The 14856-nt window shown below is 41.8% G+C and overlaps 1 protein-coding gene across 4 annotated transcripts in view; it reads left to right on the plus strand.

The window, feature by feature from the left end:
- The first annotated feature begins 1893 nt into the window (after positions 1-1893).
- Positions 1894-14856, plus strand: part of RAPGEF3 (Rap guanine nucleotide exchange factor 3) — a 30790-nt gene continuing 17827 nt past the window's right edge. For 2 of the 4 annotated variants that reach the window (XM_051961117.1, XM_051961119.1), the window contains exons 1-14: positions 1896-2987; positions 9177-9230; positions 9342-9448; positions 9656-9777; positions 9990-10155; positions 10476-10560; positions 11525-11585; positions 11768-11844; positions 12044-12190; positions 12749-12861; positions 13490-13578; positions 14004-14082; positions 14458-14608; positions 14697-14779. In XM_051961117.1, coding sequence (XP_051817077.1) covers positions 2892-2987; positions 9177-9230; positions 9342-9448; positions 9656-9777; positions 9990-10155; positions 10476-10560; positions 11525-11585; positions 11768-11844; positions 12044-12190; positions 12749-12861; positions 13490-13578; positions 14004-14082; positions 14458-14608; positions 14697-14779 — 1430 coding nt within the window. In that variant the 5' untranslated portion in view covers positions 1896-2891. Of the gene's footprint in view, positions 2988-9176; positions 9231-9341; positions 9449-9655; positions 9778-9989; positions 10156-10475; positions 10561-11524; positions 11586-11767; positions 11845-12043; positions 12191-12748; positions 12862-13489; positions 13579-14003; positions 14083-14457; positions 14609-14696; positions 14780-14856 lie in introns of all 4 variants that reach the window. The other 2 variants (XM_051961120.1, XM_051961118.1) reach the window with 2 other exon arrangements.

A 14856-nucleotide genomic window follows, 5' to 3' on the forward strand; every position in this document is an offset into this window, starting at 1 on the left:
AGTCAAAGTGGGCAGGGTGGAAAGTGGGTTGGAAAGTCTGTTACTTTCACTGCTCAGTTTTACTTTCCCCAAATTAACACAGATATTCTAGTTCTCTGATTTGCAGGATTAGAAGAGTACCATACGAGTTCCATCTATTTCCAAAGCTGTAATGTGGACAATCCTTTCCTTTCTTAAAGTGTCATTCCTATAGTAATGTGCCCTGTTTGAATCTCTCATCTCTAACAGATGTATTTAACCTTCTTTCAGCTGCATTTCCAGTTTTTCAAACTATAATTGTTTTCTGTACACAGATGAAAAATATTTCTTCCCACTACATATCATTTCTTTCTAGAATCTTCCCTTACACCATTATTAAATCTAAGCTAATCATCACCTGGTTTCTCAATTCCTTCAGCTCAAACCAAACCCCATTCCTCAACTGTCCCCTTTCCCCTCCTCCAAATTTTCAGTCACATAGTTAGCCTTTCTTTTGATACCCTTGGTTATTTTTCTTTCTCCATATTTCCAGAACTCAGTGGCTAAACAGAGCTCAGCATGATTTTCCTGCTCTTCCTTTTCTCACCCAACTTCCCTGCATCATTCTAAAAGCAAGATACTGGTGGAGTATCTAAATGGGCCTTCTTACAAGGCTGCAAGCGGTGGAATGTCTTCTCTCAACCTTAAAAGGGTCCTGATGAGTTATGTTGAGAACACTAAAGGGACTGGTGTCAGAGAGCTGAAAAAAGAACTTGTTCCCTCTTTCTAAGTTCTCCTTGCCATCATTAAGGATAAGGGTACAAAGATGGCGATGGATAAAGAGTAGCTGTCTCTAAGTAGTTTTTGTTGATTGAAAATTCTTAGTATAACTAGGGACTCCAGAAGTAATTCTTCTTAAATAAGTAAATAACTAGAGACTCCAGAAGTAATTCTACTTAACTTCCTATTAGTGTCCCTGAAAAGACTTCAAGGTGAAGGTGATTAAGGAATCTTCTATCCATTCTCATCCTCTGCTCAATACCCCATTTCACTTTGAGTAGAATTCACACTGGGACATCTGAGGAAGAATGGGAGTTATCCCAGTCATCCTTCCAAAGATAGAAACTAAAAAAAAAAAAAAAAAAAAAAGCAGTCGTTTTTGCCTAAGGTACTTAAGAAATGTTTGTTGAATTTAATTAAAGAGGAGGGGAGGATGAAGACTGGTTGGGAAAGGTTTTATTTGGAAGACTAAGGTGTCTAGTCCATGCCTTCAACTGAACCTTTAAGAAAAATGAGTCAGGGTTTTTAGTGCCTTCCTTATAGAGGTAAGCTTCAGCTCTACACTAGCCAGGAAGTAAAAATCTAGTTTAAAAAAGCCCAGGCATGTTCTATCTACCCAATATTCCAGGAGTCAAGGTCTGGTGTTTCAGTTTCCTCAACTGCATCCCTTGAAGAAAGGAGTGCTGGCATCTGGAGTGAGAGCTACTAGGCTAAGCCCTACGCAGACGTCGATCAGAGGTGAAGAACTGTAGAGACGGGACGTGCCCCCAACCTCCCTCCCCCCCATCAACAGCCGGGAAGCGGCCCCAGTCCGGATTTCCCTCCCGGGTGGGACCGCAGTGACTCATTTGCAAACCCCCCTCTTGTCCCCCACCTCCCGCTCCCAATTTCCTTGTTTGCACTTCTCCTCCTGAACACGTGGCAGCTGGTATCTCCTCTCACTGGCTCCGGCCCCTCCTCCTTAAGAGATTATGGCCCCCTACCAAGCACCCTATACTACCTTTCAGTTCTCTCCCGCCCTCCCTATTTGTCCCGGAGCTCCACCTTTTCCTTACTCGCCTCCTCCAACAAAGTCTAGGTTTTAGAGACTAAACTGACGCCTCCTTCCCCCGCCCCACTTCCATCCAATCCGGCTAGCCAATGGGAATGGGGGGATGGGATCAGGCAGCCAGACTGGGAGTGTGGCAGCTCAGCAGTGCACTTTGCCAACTGCGGACGCGCTTCATCGCCCTGTGCCAGCTGGCACTTCATTTCGTACAGAGGTGGAGGTGCTAGGTGTTAGGGTGCGTGTCCCTGAAGGGCCCCTCCAACGCTCCTGAATCTTCCTCCACTCGACTCTCCTTCTCTGGGACCCTCTTGCAATCCAGCCTTCACCTCGGGAACTCTTTCAATTGGAAAGTAGCCCTGTACCCCGGACCTGAGATCTGCCCACCTAACCCCTTCCTATTTGGGACGGCTTTTATTCCTACTTGTAAGGGAGTGAAGGGTACCCCAACCTTCTGCAAGGAGGTTGTGGCCCCAAGGGGCTGTTTCAACGTAGGGATATGAAGGTGAGTGAGAAGTGAGCGGATTGGGCCAAAGGTGTTCTGCTCTGAAACCAAAGGAAAAAGATTGGGATGGGAATAAACTGAAGCTTTTTTTCTGGGGCATCTGGAGGGACATAGTATGAAGATGATAAGGAAATTCAAAGCTCTTCCAAGGGCTTGTCAGAATAGTGCCTTGAGACTAGCTAGGGAATTCTTCCCCACTGGAGTATAGAGAGGATTAAAAGGAAAAGAAGCATTTTCTGAGTGTGCCCTAAGTAGAAGATATATCTAAGATGCCTCAGCCTAGCAGGTTCTACTGGAGGTCTTTTTGTCTCTCCTCCTACCTTCTTACAGAATTGCAGGCATCTCTCCCACACTGAGTGAGCTATAAGAGGTCTCCAAAGAAGGGGATTCTGACCTTAAACCCAACCACCAGAGTCTGACCTGTTTGCCTGATTTCCCACATCATCCCACCCTATCCCGTTCTCCTTGCTCCCTGGGTCACAGGTGGGTTGGCCAGGTGAGGGCCAATGGCAGGTGGGGCTAGCAGGTGAGGAGTGCCCAGCTTTGGCAGGATCAACCACAGAAGGACTCCTAGATGTTGTGCCTGAAGGGACATTGTTCAATATGGTGTTGAGAAAGATTCATCGGCCCTGGAGTTGTTCTTACCAGCTGCAGCTAGAGCACAGGACACCCCCCAGCCGGATTCAAGGTTTGCGCTGGGTGAGTACTAACATTCCACTTAGAGATCATGTTCCAAGAGTGGAAACATGAAGGGGGATGTAGATGGATAAAGGATGAGAAAGAGGGGATGAGTTTCATAGCAGGCTAGAGTACCTGGGTATGGGGAAGGTTGGGGAGGGTTAGTGAGGCCAGGACAGCATTATTTTGTGACTCTAAATAGAAGGGTAAAGGTGAAATACGAGGATCAGGTCACTGGATTGGATAAGCCTTTTGACTATCCCTAGGTAATTCTCATTTCTCTACTTAATGATATGACTTGGTTCATTCTTCATTGACTGTATGGTGTTGCCCAGGCAGAGGAGGTTCAAGAAACATTGCTAAACTGAATAAGGCCATGTTGACATTTGGGATTAGTGGAGTAGAGTTGGAAGGAATACTTCTGGGTGAGGAAAAAGGAACCTAGTAAGGGTAGATGGAACCCCCTTCCTTTCTAGCCTGTCAACCGCCAATGATCTCAGTCTACTGAATTGTTTCCTTAAAGCCAGAAATAAAGAAACAAGAGTCTTGAGGAAATAGAAAGAGACAGTGAGAAGGGATATTGAATTGGGGGAGCTACACAGAAGAAAACAAATGTAAGGAAAGTAAATAGAGCGGTAGAACAAGAAAAAGATAGAGAATGCCAGTGTACCCCTCTCCCTGTTTCTTAGAAAAATAGAAAATTTCCTAGTGTCTTGTTGGTCAGAGATGGCATTAATTTGATCAACTCTGAGCAGCACAAGAGGTTTTACTTCTCAACCATCTTGATTTTCCTCTGAGAATAAAATTGATCTACATCCCTTATTTAAAAACGAGACTAAGCTAGGAAAACATCTGGGTGAAGAAGAGATCACAGGATCATGGATTTAGACATTTTCTAGGTCAATATCCTTATTTGACAGATGAAAAAATTGAAACCCAGAGAGAGGGTTACCTGGGTCACTAGAGGTAATATTTGAACTCGGATCTTCTGATACTAGACCTGTTACTTTTTCCACTGTTCCACTTGGCTCTCAAGGAACTAGGAATCATCATTGGGAAGAATTTAGCTTCTGTACCCCATCCCTTAACCAGATGGTAGTTAGTTCTCTTACCAGCTTTTATGGTTAGTTATATCCCACTCTCTGTTATTCTATTTTGGGATTTTCTTGGCAAAGATACTGGATGGCTTGCCATTTCCTCTCCATTTTACAGAGGAGGAACTGAAACAGATTGACTTGTTCAGAGTCACACAGTGTGTCTAAGGACAGATTTGACCTCTCAAAGATAAGTCTTCTCTATTCTGGGCCCAGTGTTCCACCTAGCTTCCCCTCTTCTCTAATACTTCTTCTGTATTCTAATACTAGTGACCCCTAGGTTTTTGTTTTTTTTTGGGGGGGGAGGGTTGGTCCAATATGGGATACTGGAGGAGGTTAAGAAACCTCATTTCTTCTAGGTTTCTAATGGCATTTCTCCCCACCCCCATTTTCCTGGTCAGTCCCTGTAGCTGTTGCCTAGAGCCAGTGGGTTGGAACCCTCCCTCCTTCCCTTTGGCCCTCCCAGAGCTATAATTACATGTGTGCTTCCTGTCCCCTCCCCAAGCCAGGGAGGGAAGGTGGGTGTGGGCCTTGAGCTAGGACAATGAGGTCACAAGGTATTTCTCATGGGACCCCAGACCTGTAAGGAGGCTACTAGGCTTTTCCACATTTGGTAGAGTTTTCAAAATCTAAGGTACCGGGATGTTGAAAAGCTGTATGTGGGTATATGTATTTGTGGGTATGTGCATTGAATGTAAATAGAGTTAAAAACCTGGAGCTAAGGTCTCTCCTTAAAAGTGATAGCCAGAGGTTTTAATCTCTAGAAGTTTTATCCTCCTAAGGCTGAGTGGAGAAGGGGCAAATGGCAACACCCCCTCCTCTCTACTATCTCCAGGGAATTGTCCTGGGAGTTTGGTCTGATATCCATTGTGTATATATGTAATTTCTCTTATTGCTTTTCTCTGTAGTGTTAAGTGGATAAAAGATCCATATGATTTAGGAAGAGATTATCCAGGAGGGACAGGGTATATCTGTGCAATGTAGTTGTAGAAATGAGAAGGAATATAGGGATTTGGAGACCTTAGAAAGTGAGTATTGAGAATTAAAATAGTCTTTATTATGTTATTTAATAAAATGAAATCTCTCTTTTAGAAGCCAAAGAAGCAAAGCTGTTTCTACTTCTTTCTAGAGCAGTATAGAATTAGATCATAGTAGAAGTGATTGGAAGTTAGATACAAGAAGGAATATTCTGACTCTCCTAGACAGGGAATTAAAGGGTATTTCCTGGAAATTTTTTTGGCTGAAACACTGAATGGAGACATCTTCTGGGCCCCACTAAACCCTAGGGAGTTTGGACTGCCAAAGTCAATGTTGCAACTATCCAATGATATCTGGCATTTATCTAGGGCTTTAAAGTTAGCAAAATTTGCTTTGCCGATATTATCTCATTTGACTCTCACATCAACCCTGTGAGATAAGCGTAGCATCTATTATCCCTGTTGTCCAGATGTAGAACCTGAAATTGTAAGGGTATAAGTGACTTGCCCAATATAGACAGTGCAGAAAATAAATATCAAAGGCAGAATTCTGGTCTTTCTCCTGATTCAAGTCTAATACACTGACCTTTTCACTACCAAAGCCACCCTTGGAAGGTTGGCCTCACTCTCAAACTTCACAACAGACCTACCCACAAAAATCACCTCCCCTTTGGTCAGAAGACATCAATTCCTTTGCACACATGGCTTCCCTACCCCCATTAGTATGAGCAGTCCTGGCAGAGAACTTTTCCTGGGAGCTAGAGGGAACAGGTATGACAGGTTGGCACAAGATTACCTGGCTCAGTGCTTATCCCTATATTCTGGATTCTGACAGCTTCACATGGGGAATTGGCAGTAGCGCAGATGCCAACAAATGTCAATTCTTCCTCATTACCAACTCAGAATTGACAGCATTTATTTTTGACAATAAATTGACAGAATTTATTAAAATAATAAACAATTGTCACTGAGGAGACAACTGTCTGTCATCTTTGTCCCTGGAACTGAAAACTGTGATTTTTTCCATGAGAACTTCTAACACTTGAGTCTGACACTCATTAACCCATGCCTAAGGATCATCTAGGGTAAGGGCAAGACTAAAAGAATAGTGCATTGATTTCTGATCTATGAGATTTGAGACATCTTGGAGGGTAGCTGGGATAATGGGGTGGATTGGGAGGTGTTTTGTAGTGTTGCTATAGCTAGGTATGTATCGTCTCAATTAACCTAAAGTACTAGAAGAATTTCTATCACATGAGGGTCTGCAAAATTCTGAGAAGTTAAAATGTGTTTTTAATACTAGAAAAGGATGACACCCCCCCCCCCAATCCCCAGTATAAAATAGTCCTCTGGTGATTTAAATCCCACATTGTAGTAGGGTGGCCTAATTTATTCCAGTCTCCCAGTGGTAGAGGGTTTTGTTGAGATAAGAATTTCAACAAAACCCTCTACCACTGGGATATTATGATCAGACAGGTCCTATGAACTGGTCCTATGGCTGTGATATATTTTACTGGGTCAAGACAACACTGGAGAAAAAAAAAAAATACATGGATGGGAGAAAAGAGAAAAGGGTTGGAGTTCAGAGTGGGGCTGAAATTGTAGTCTTCTGGCCCTCTAGCCATTTTAAAATGAAAACATGCTCATTAGGAGCTTTGAGTCACCAGCTTAGGCACTGTTTGTCCCAAGGGATGGAAGAGGAAGAGGGTTCCTTTTCTTCCTCTCTTTTTTCAGCCCCTCCTCTTCATTTCCTGTAAGTAAGTCCTCAGGATGAAGTCTAGCACAGCATTTGGAGCCATCAGCCAGGCAAGATGACCTTTATTAAATCATACCTGCAAAATGAAGGTTTTGAGGGACTCATTGCTGCATTACAGGATGTTATTCACAAGCCCTGTTTTGTGCTCTCTCTTACCTTTGTCACCCTAGGAGCTGAGAACACCACTATGACCTTGATGTTCTATAGCTAAATGCTGATTCTCACCACTCTTATTATATCCCAGTGTAATACAGAGATCCATTCTCTAACCAAGGCTATAGAACATTTGAGTCAAGAATTCTTAAGAAGTCATCTCATACAACCGCTTCATTTGACAGATGAGGGAACTGAGGTTCAGAGAGTGAAGTGGCTCCCAAGAGCACACAGTTAGAACTAGAATCCAGATCTCCTGACTCACTGGTTCCCATATTTTTCACATCATATTTACCCTCCCACTTCCCTGGGGTCTTTGCTGTTCTTGCTCATCCGTTTTTCCCATTTCCCCATCTTTCCTCAACCTTTTCTATAATGTTACTTCTACCTCCCTTCAGATACTGTTTTTAACCTGTAATGAATGTTTCAGGTTTCCCCCCAAAATAGAATAATAATGAATGAGGAGAGAAGAAAGAAGGGGCAAGGGAGAGAGCGAAAGAAGCCTATCAGAGTGCTTTGAAATGAAATACATACCTATTAGCACTTCTCATTTTTAATTCAACTTTGGCCAGTTCCTGGGCTAACATGGATCCCTCTAAGAAGACAAAGGTTTTCTGACTTTAGGATTCCACAGATTTAGAACTGGATGGGAGCTTCCAACTTCTTTATTTTAAAGACTAGGCAATTGAGCCTAGAGTATTTAAATGGTTTGTTCAAAGTCAGAAAAGGTAAAATAACTACCAGATCCAAGAGTCAAACCCAAGTCTCTGACTACAAATCCAGCTTTTTTTTTTTTTTTTTCTTTTAACATACTGGGAAGTCCACATGTCAATAGAAAGATTGTGGAAAGATGTGGACTCTGAGAGTCTGAGTTCCATTCCTGATTCTGCCATTTGTTGTCCAATCACTTAACTTCCCTTGGACTTAATTTTCTCATCCATAAAATGAGATTCACTTCCTTTGATTCAATGACCTTTAAGTCCCTTCCAGATACTGTGGCTGGAGCCAGGAAGCCTCCTCTTCCTTAATTCAAAATCTGGCCTCAGATACTTATTAGCTGTGTGATGCTGGGCAAGCCACTTAAATATATTTCCCTTAATTTCCTTATCCACAAAATATGAACTGGAGAAGGAAATGGCAAAACACTCCAATATTGTTGGCAAGAAAATCCTAAATAAAAGAGTCAAACCTAACTGAAGTGATTGAACAACAAATGTGCCAAGCACTGTGCTAAGAAAAGTACTACAAAAAGCCAAAAATAGTCCCTGCTCTCAATGACAAGCAAACTATATACAAATGAGATATAAACAGGATAAATTGTAAATAATCCATTTAAAAGAAAGGATCTGAGATTGATGAGTTCTGGAAAATACTTCTTATAGAAAATAGAAAAGAAAACTTTAGCTAAGACTCAGAAGCCAGGAGGCAAGGATGTGGAGGGGAGAGATTTTATTAATTCAGAACAGAGAAAAATGCTCAGTCAAGAGATAGAGAATCATTTGTCAATAATAATTGTAGTCTCAACAAAAAGAGGGCCAGTGTTAATAGATCAAAGAGTATGTGGAAAAGAATAAACTCTAAGAAAATGGAAAAGATCAGAAAGATCAGACAGATGATGAAGAACTTTAAAAGGAAAACAGGATTTTATATATGATCCTAGAGGTAAGAGGGAGTTACTTATGTTTATTGCATTGGGCAGGTAAGATCAAACCTACATTTTAAAAAACCTGAGTGGAAGATGTGGGGACAGAAATGAGGCAGAGAGGCTAACTGAAAGATTATTGCAATAAGTAATGAGGCTTTGTGCCTTCATGATAGCAGTATCAGAGGAGAGAATGTTAAATTATGTGGCGTAAGAAATTTTGTGAAGATAGAAACAACAGTTTGGAAAACTTTGGATAGAAATTATGACTTTCCCAAATTCTGAAGCTCTAGAAGAGAAAAAGAAACTGGGGTAATAGAGGGGGTGACTGAGTATATAAATAAAGTAATTGTAGTCTCTTAATAAAATATAAATTCCTTGAGAGTAAGACTTTTTTCAGTTTAACTCCCAATGTCTAGCACAGTAATTTGAACATAATCGGTATCTAGTACATGCTTGTCTTATTGAACTGCATTAAATTTGGGTCTGGGAGATTGGGAGTAGGAGTGAGGGGAAAGAGTTGGGTCCAAGGGGTTTATTTTGGGAGCCCCTGCATTGACAGACTGATCTCCTTGTTCCTTCGTACAGACACCACTTACTAATAGTAACGAGACACTGGACTTTCATGTGAGCCTGGAACAGGTATTTACTGGGCTTAGGTATAAAGCCAAGGCAAGGATTCATGGGGGGAAAGGAAGGAATTAAAGTTTTCCTTAATTGTGAATCTTTTCTCTCTCTCCAATCACATCCCAGGCTACTTCAGAGCATGTGCTTAGGGCTGGGAAGCTGCTGCATAGGCATCTTCTGGCTACCTTTCCTACCCTCATACGAGATCGGAAATATCATCTCAGATTGTATCGGTGGGTAGATACCTTCCTCTCTCCTTATCTCTCCTCTTCTTTCCTCTTCTTTGCTCTTTGGGGATAGATAGGAGAGGCAAAATCTGAGACCTAGAATTGGATAAGGAGAGGGAGAAGTGTGGTCTGTCTTATAAAAACAAATCTATTGTTCCCAAATTCTGCTCAGTGCCCGCATACCACTAAACAGTTGTGTTTCCTGTTTCCCAGGCAATGCTGCTCTGGGAAAGAGCTGGTTGATGGAGTCTTGGCCTTAGGGCTTGGAGTTCAGTCCCGAAATCAGGCTTTGGGCATCTGTCAAGTTCTCCTGAATGAGGGAGCCCTTTGCCATGGTAAGCAGAGGTATTAGGCATGTTGGGTTTTTCCAAAAGCTATTAGGAATATTAGATGAGCATTAGGCTTATACAAATAGATATTTGGAGCAGAGAGCAATGGTTTTTGGCCAGTGGTACAGAATTGGAGGTTGGCACATTCATTTCCCAAACTCTCACTAAATCCTCACTTTCTTTGCTCCTTTCTTCTATGTTTGTTCTTTGCCCCACAGTGAAACATGAGTGGGCCTTCCATGACCGAGATACTCATTTCTATCGATTCCCTGGGCTAGAGACAGACCCAGATAACATTCAAGAAATGGAGGAGCTGATTGAGGCTGTGACACTGCTCTCTCAGCGAGGACCTGATGCTCTGCTCACTGTGGCACTGCGTAAGCCGTGAGTCACAAGCCATTTATTCAGAATATAAAACCAACATCCCCTGTAGCACTGATACACTCTAATACCCATACTTCATGTTCCCCACCTATAGTAGAATTCCTCCTTTCTTCCTATGGAAGGAAGGTATAGTAGATAAAAGAACCAAGCCAAGAGGCAAGAGACCTGGATTCTAGTCTAAATTGTAACACTTAACAGTTGGATACTTCTTCTTTCTGGGTCTTAGTTTCCCGATATGTAAAATTAGGGTCCCAAGAGTCCTGTCTAGGTCTAACATTGGAAGTAAAACTCTCCCTCATATTACTTCTCTCTGCCTATAGCCCTGGGCAGCGCACAGAGGAAGAGCTAGACCTAATCTTTGAGGAGCTGCTCCATATCAAGGCCGTGGCTCATCTGTCCAACTCGGTCAGTAACTCTCCAAAAACATCATTTTTACCTCATTCTTTTCTATGATATAACTTTTATCATTGATCTTCTTTGTTGTTATTGACTCTTTTAAAAAATTGTCATTTATTTCCCTTTCTCCTATTTCATTCTCTCCCTTCAGAAAATTAAGAAGTAAAATTTTTATAACAAATATTCATAGACAAGAAAAACCAGTTCCCAAATTGGCCATATCCAAAGTGTGCTTCTTATTCTTCATATTTAATCTATAACTTTTCTGTCAGAAGGTGGAATAATCTATCATCATGAGCCCTTTGGAATAATGGTTGATCATTTATTGATCAGAGTTCTTAAGTCTTTAAATATTGCTTTTATAATGTTATTATTTTAGTATAAATTATTCTCCTGGTTTTGCTTACTTCACTCTGCATCTGCTTATAAAAATCTTGCTAAGCTTTTCTGAAACTGTCCCTTTTACCATTTCTTACAACAGAATAATATTCCATGATGTGCATATATCATAATTCATTCAGCCATTCCCTAATTGTTGTGCATCTTCTTAGTTTCCACACTATAGCTGCTATAAATATTTTTGTACTTTTAGGATCTTTTTCATTTTGTTTGATCTTTTGGGGGTATAAGCTTAGTAGTGGTGCCATTGTGTTAAAAGATATTTAAAGTAAAATTACCCATGCATATAACTTATAAATAAAAAGGTATAATAATTAATTAAAAAAAATTTTAAAGATATTTAAAGTATCTTTTAAAGTATAATTCTAGTAATTTTTTTTCCAGAGAGAACTCTTCAGATCTATATCTACTATGCTAGATCCTTCATCCCTCTGTTGTCCCCTTCTCCCCAGATTTCCCTGCTACTTGCCACCAGAGATGTGAATGACTTTTGACTAAACTAGTCCCTGAACCATAAATTAGCCTTCCTATTCTTGGCTTCTTGCTGACTATCCCCTTATTTTCTTTCTTACAGGTAAAGAAGGAGTTGGCTGCTGTGTTGTTGTTTGAGCCAAGCAGCAAAGCAGGCACTGTGTGTGAGTTGGGGCTAAGGTTTGTGGGGGGCAGGGGAGGAGACATAGCAAAGTGGGAACCTGAGGAACTGGTGCTTGTGGAACTGAGCTTCGGAACATGGGACTTTTGATCCAGAGATAACAAAGCAGCTGGTCAGTGGTGATGGAGTTGGGGCTGGGCTCTATCTAATCTTTCCTTTTCTCAGTGTTCAGCCAAGGAGATAAGGGGACCTCTTGGTACATTATCTGGAAGGGATCTGTTAATGTGGTGACCCATGGCAAGGTATGTTTTTCTTTTGTCCTTCCTCTATAGCTCTCTCACTCTCCTTTCTACCTGTGAGGACTCTTATTGTCTTTTTGGTACCCCTTTTCTCTGTGGGCAATGCTTGGGTTAGGCTTTTAGCTCATTTTCTGATATATGTAGATAGGGACTGGATATGAATGGGAAGAGAAAAATTATTATCTGATCAACTGATTGCTAGGGCCTGGTGACAACCCTGCATGAAGGAGATGACTTTGGACAGCTAGCTTTGGTGAATGACTCACCCCGAGCAGCCACCATCATTCTTCGTGAAGATAACTGTCAGTTTTTGCGGGTGGACAAACAAGACTTCAACCGTATCATCAAGGTTAGTCAAGCTTGGGAAAACCTAGATGCATAGGGAGGGTAGAAGGAAATAGGAGGATCAGAGCTGAACTGATTGGTATCAAGATAAGATAGGAGAATTGAAGGCAAACTAGGGTTGGGAAACTGAAAGTCAGAAACTTGAAATTTCGGAGTAGAGATGGGAAGTTTGAAGGAGACTAGGGCAGAAGGAAAAGAGGGATAGTGAGATAAAAAAAAAAAACAAAAAAATTAAAAAATAAATAAATAAAAGAGGGATAGGGGATTATGAATAAGGTAAATATTAGTTTTATATATGGGATAAATATAAAAATTGGAAGGAAAGCATTGAAATGGAAGTTGGACAGAAAAGATGATAGGAAAAGAGAAATTATAGATAGATGGGAGTAAGGAAGCTGAAAGAACAAGTCCAGTGATTCTACGTGAGCCTGGGATATTGAGCAAAAGGGAGAGAGGAGCTGAAGATGGACTAAATTTAGAAATAGTGAGTAAGAAGTTTAGGAGTGGTTCAGGGGAGGTCAAGGTCACTGCTAAAGAGTCATGTGATTGACTTGGCACCCAGGATGTGGAGGCAAATACAATGCGTTTGGAAGAACATGGAAAAGTAGTACTGGTGCTGGAGAGGACCCCTCAGAGCAATGGCCCAGACTGTTCCCTGAATCCAGGCAGGAACCGGTAACATGGCTACTCTTATTCTGTACCCCAGATTCCTCTCTACTGATTTCACTGTACCCATATCTGCCCCCCCCCCATTTTCAATTTCTCAGTTATTTCCCTTTCCTTGTTGAGCCTCTTCCTACCTGTGGCAATCCAGAAGAGAAGATAGAGCTCTTCAGAAAACCTCTATGTATATATAGTCGTGTTCCTTGAAGCATGTGGACTGGCACCTCCACTAGAATACTTAAGAGAGTGAATAATAGAAAGGGGCTAGTATTTCTCAGATCAAAACAATCTAGATGTGGTGCTGACTGGAGCTTTTGATAGGAGCGAGTTGAGAATATAAGGAAACTGTTGAGAGGGACAGGGTACCTGTGATATTGAGACCTGGGTATTTCTCTCTTATACTATTATTATAGTGGTACTCCTAAGTGTTGGTTTTTACTTCTAAAAACTGCCCTATGTAACAGAATTGTAGGAGTAAATGTTGGCAAGATTTTGGTCATATGAGGCTAGAGCTGCCTATTTATATCATCTTAACTTACTCCTGAGCCCTTTGCCCTGGAAAAGGGTGCCTAGCAAGGGGTATCAGGTATATTTGGAGGCCTTGTAGGCATAGAGATGTACATTGAGCTGGTTCTCTTAGGTACACAGTGATGTCAGGCACTCCAGAAAAAATCTTGGAACTGCTGCTGGAGGCTGTGCGGCCAGACTCGAGTGCCCATGATCCCACAGGTACACAACTGAGGTTGGGGAGCCCAGCAAGGCAAGGCTACCTTTCCCCCCTGCACTGAGTACTGCATGACTTCACTTGTCATGTAGTGAACACTGCCCCCTTCAGGCTATATGGCCAGAACTTTTTAATCTCATATTCTCTTGGTTGGGACAAATATTGTAGATGCCCTGGCATTTATGAATAATTTAAAGTAAGAGGAGGCTCTAGGGCCGGGGTTCTTAACTTGGGGTGGTGAAAAAAATTGTAACTTTGTAATCCTATGAGTTTTATTCATTTAAAAACATTTTTGTGAGAAGAGGTGCACAGACTTTGCTAGATTGCCAAAGGGGTCCATTATACAACAAAAATTAAGGTCTGTTCCTCTAGGACTGCTGCTTCTGTAACCTGGTGCTTTTTTTCCTCCTTCTCTTTACAAACCTTGCAGAGACATTCCTAGGTGACTTTCTCTTGACCCACAGTGTCTTCATGCCTAGTGCCCATCTCTGTGCTGCTCTCCTGCATCAATATCCTTCAAGCTTGATGGGAAGCATGGTATAGCAGAAAGAATGTTTATTAAGCTACCTTGGTGAGCAAAGTGAGATTTATGAACTAAATGAATTCTAAGGTGCTTTCTAGCAGTGGCTGTCTAGGTTTCTAAATGATTATTTATAGGCAACATTTATGTTGGTAAGGTGGTAGAGGGTGGGATATGGTATGGGGGAGTAAAGAAAATATTCATCATTCAATGAGTGCATGGTAAGCACTTTCTGTAGGATGAATCAAGGGCCTAGGCACAGATTTGTTTTTTCCTGGAGGTATGGCTATCATGTTCCTCCTTTGCCCAGAACCTGCTGGGCAGTATCTTCTTTGTGCCATGATTTTCTTTGACCAGTTACCACCTTCCATGCGGAGCCAGCTGGTGGCACTGAGCAGGAACATGGCATTTATATCTGTAACAAGCGGCAGAAGATCCTAAGGCTGGTCAGCCAATGGGTGACCCTGTATGGCCCCCTGCTCCACATAGACCCAGTAGCCCCAAGCTTCCTACAGGTAACAAGGAAAACCATCTGCAGCAACCTCAGGTTGGATAGAAGCATGAGCAAGGACTCCATATTCAGCTATCTTATTGTCCTCCTAGAAACTCTCAGAACTGGTAAACAGGGATATTCAGCTCATCAGCCTACTAAGGGAGCAGGGACCAGAGAGACGGTGGCACTATGGGTGAGTAATCTTTTCGGGAACTGACTAGTTTGCTTGTAGTTTACTCATTAACTCTCTAGGAGGAGAAGCTGAAGTTT

This window comes from Antechinus flavipes, chromosome 5, assembly GCF_016432865.1.
Source record: "Antechinus flavipes isolate AdamAnt ecotype Samford, QLD, Australia chromosome 5, AdamAnt_v2, whole genome shotgun sequence".
Taxonomy (NCBI): domain Eukaryota; kingdom Metazoa; phylum Chordata; class Mammalia; order Dasyuromorphia; family Dasyuridae; genus Antechinus; species Antechinus flavipes.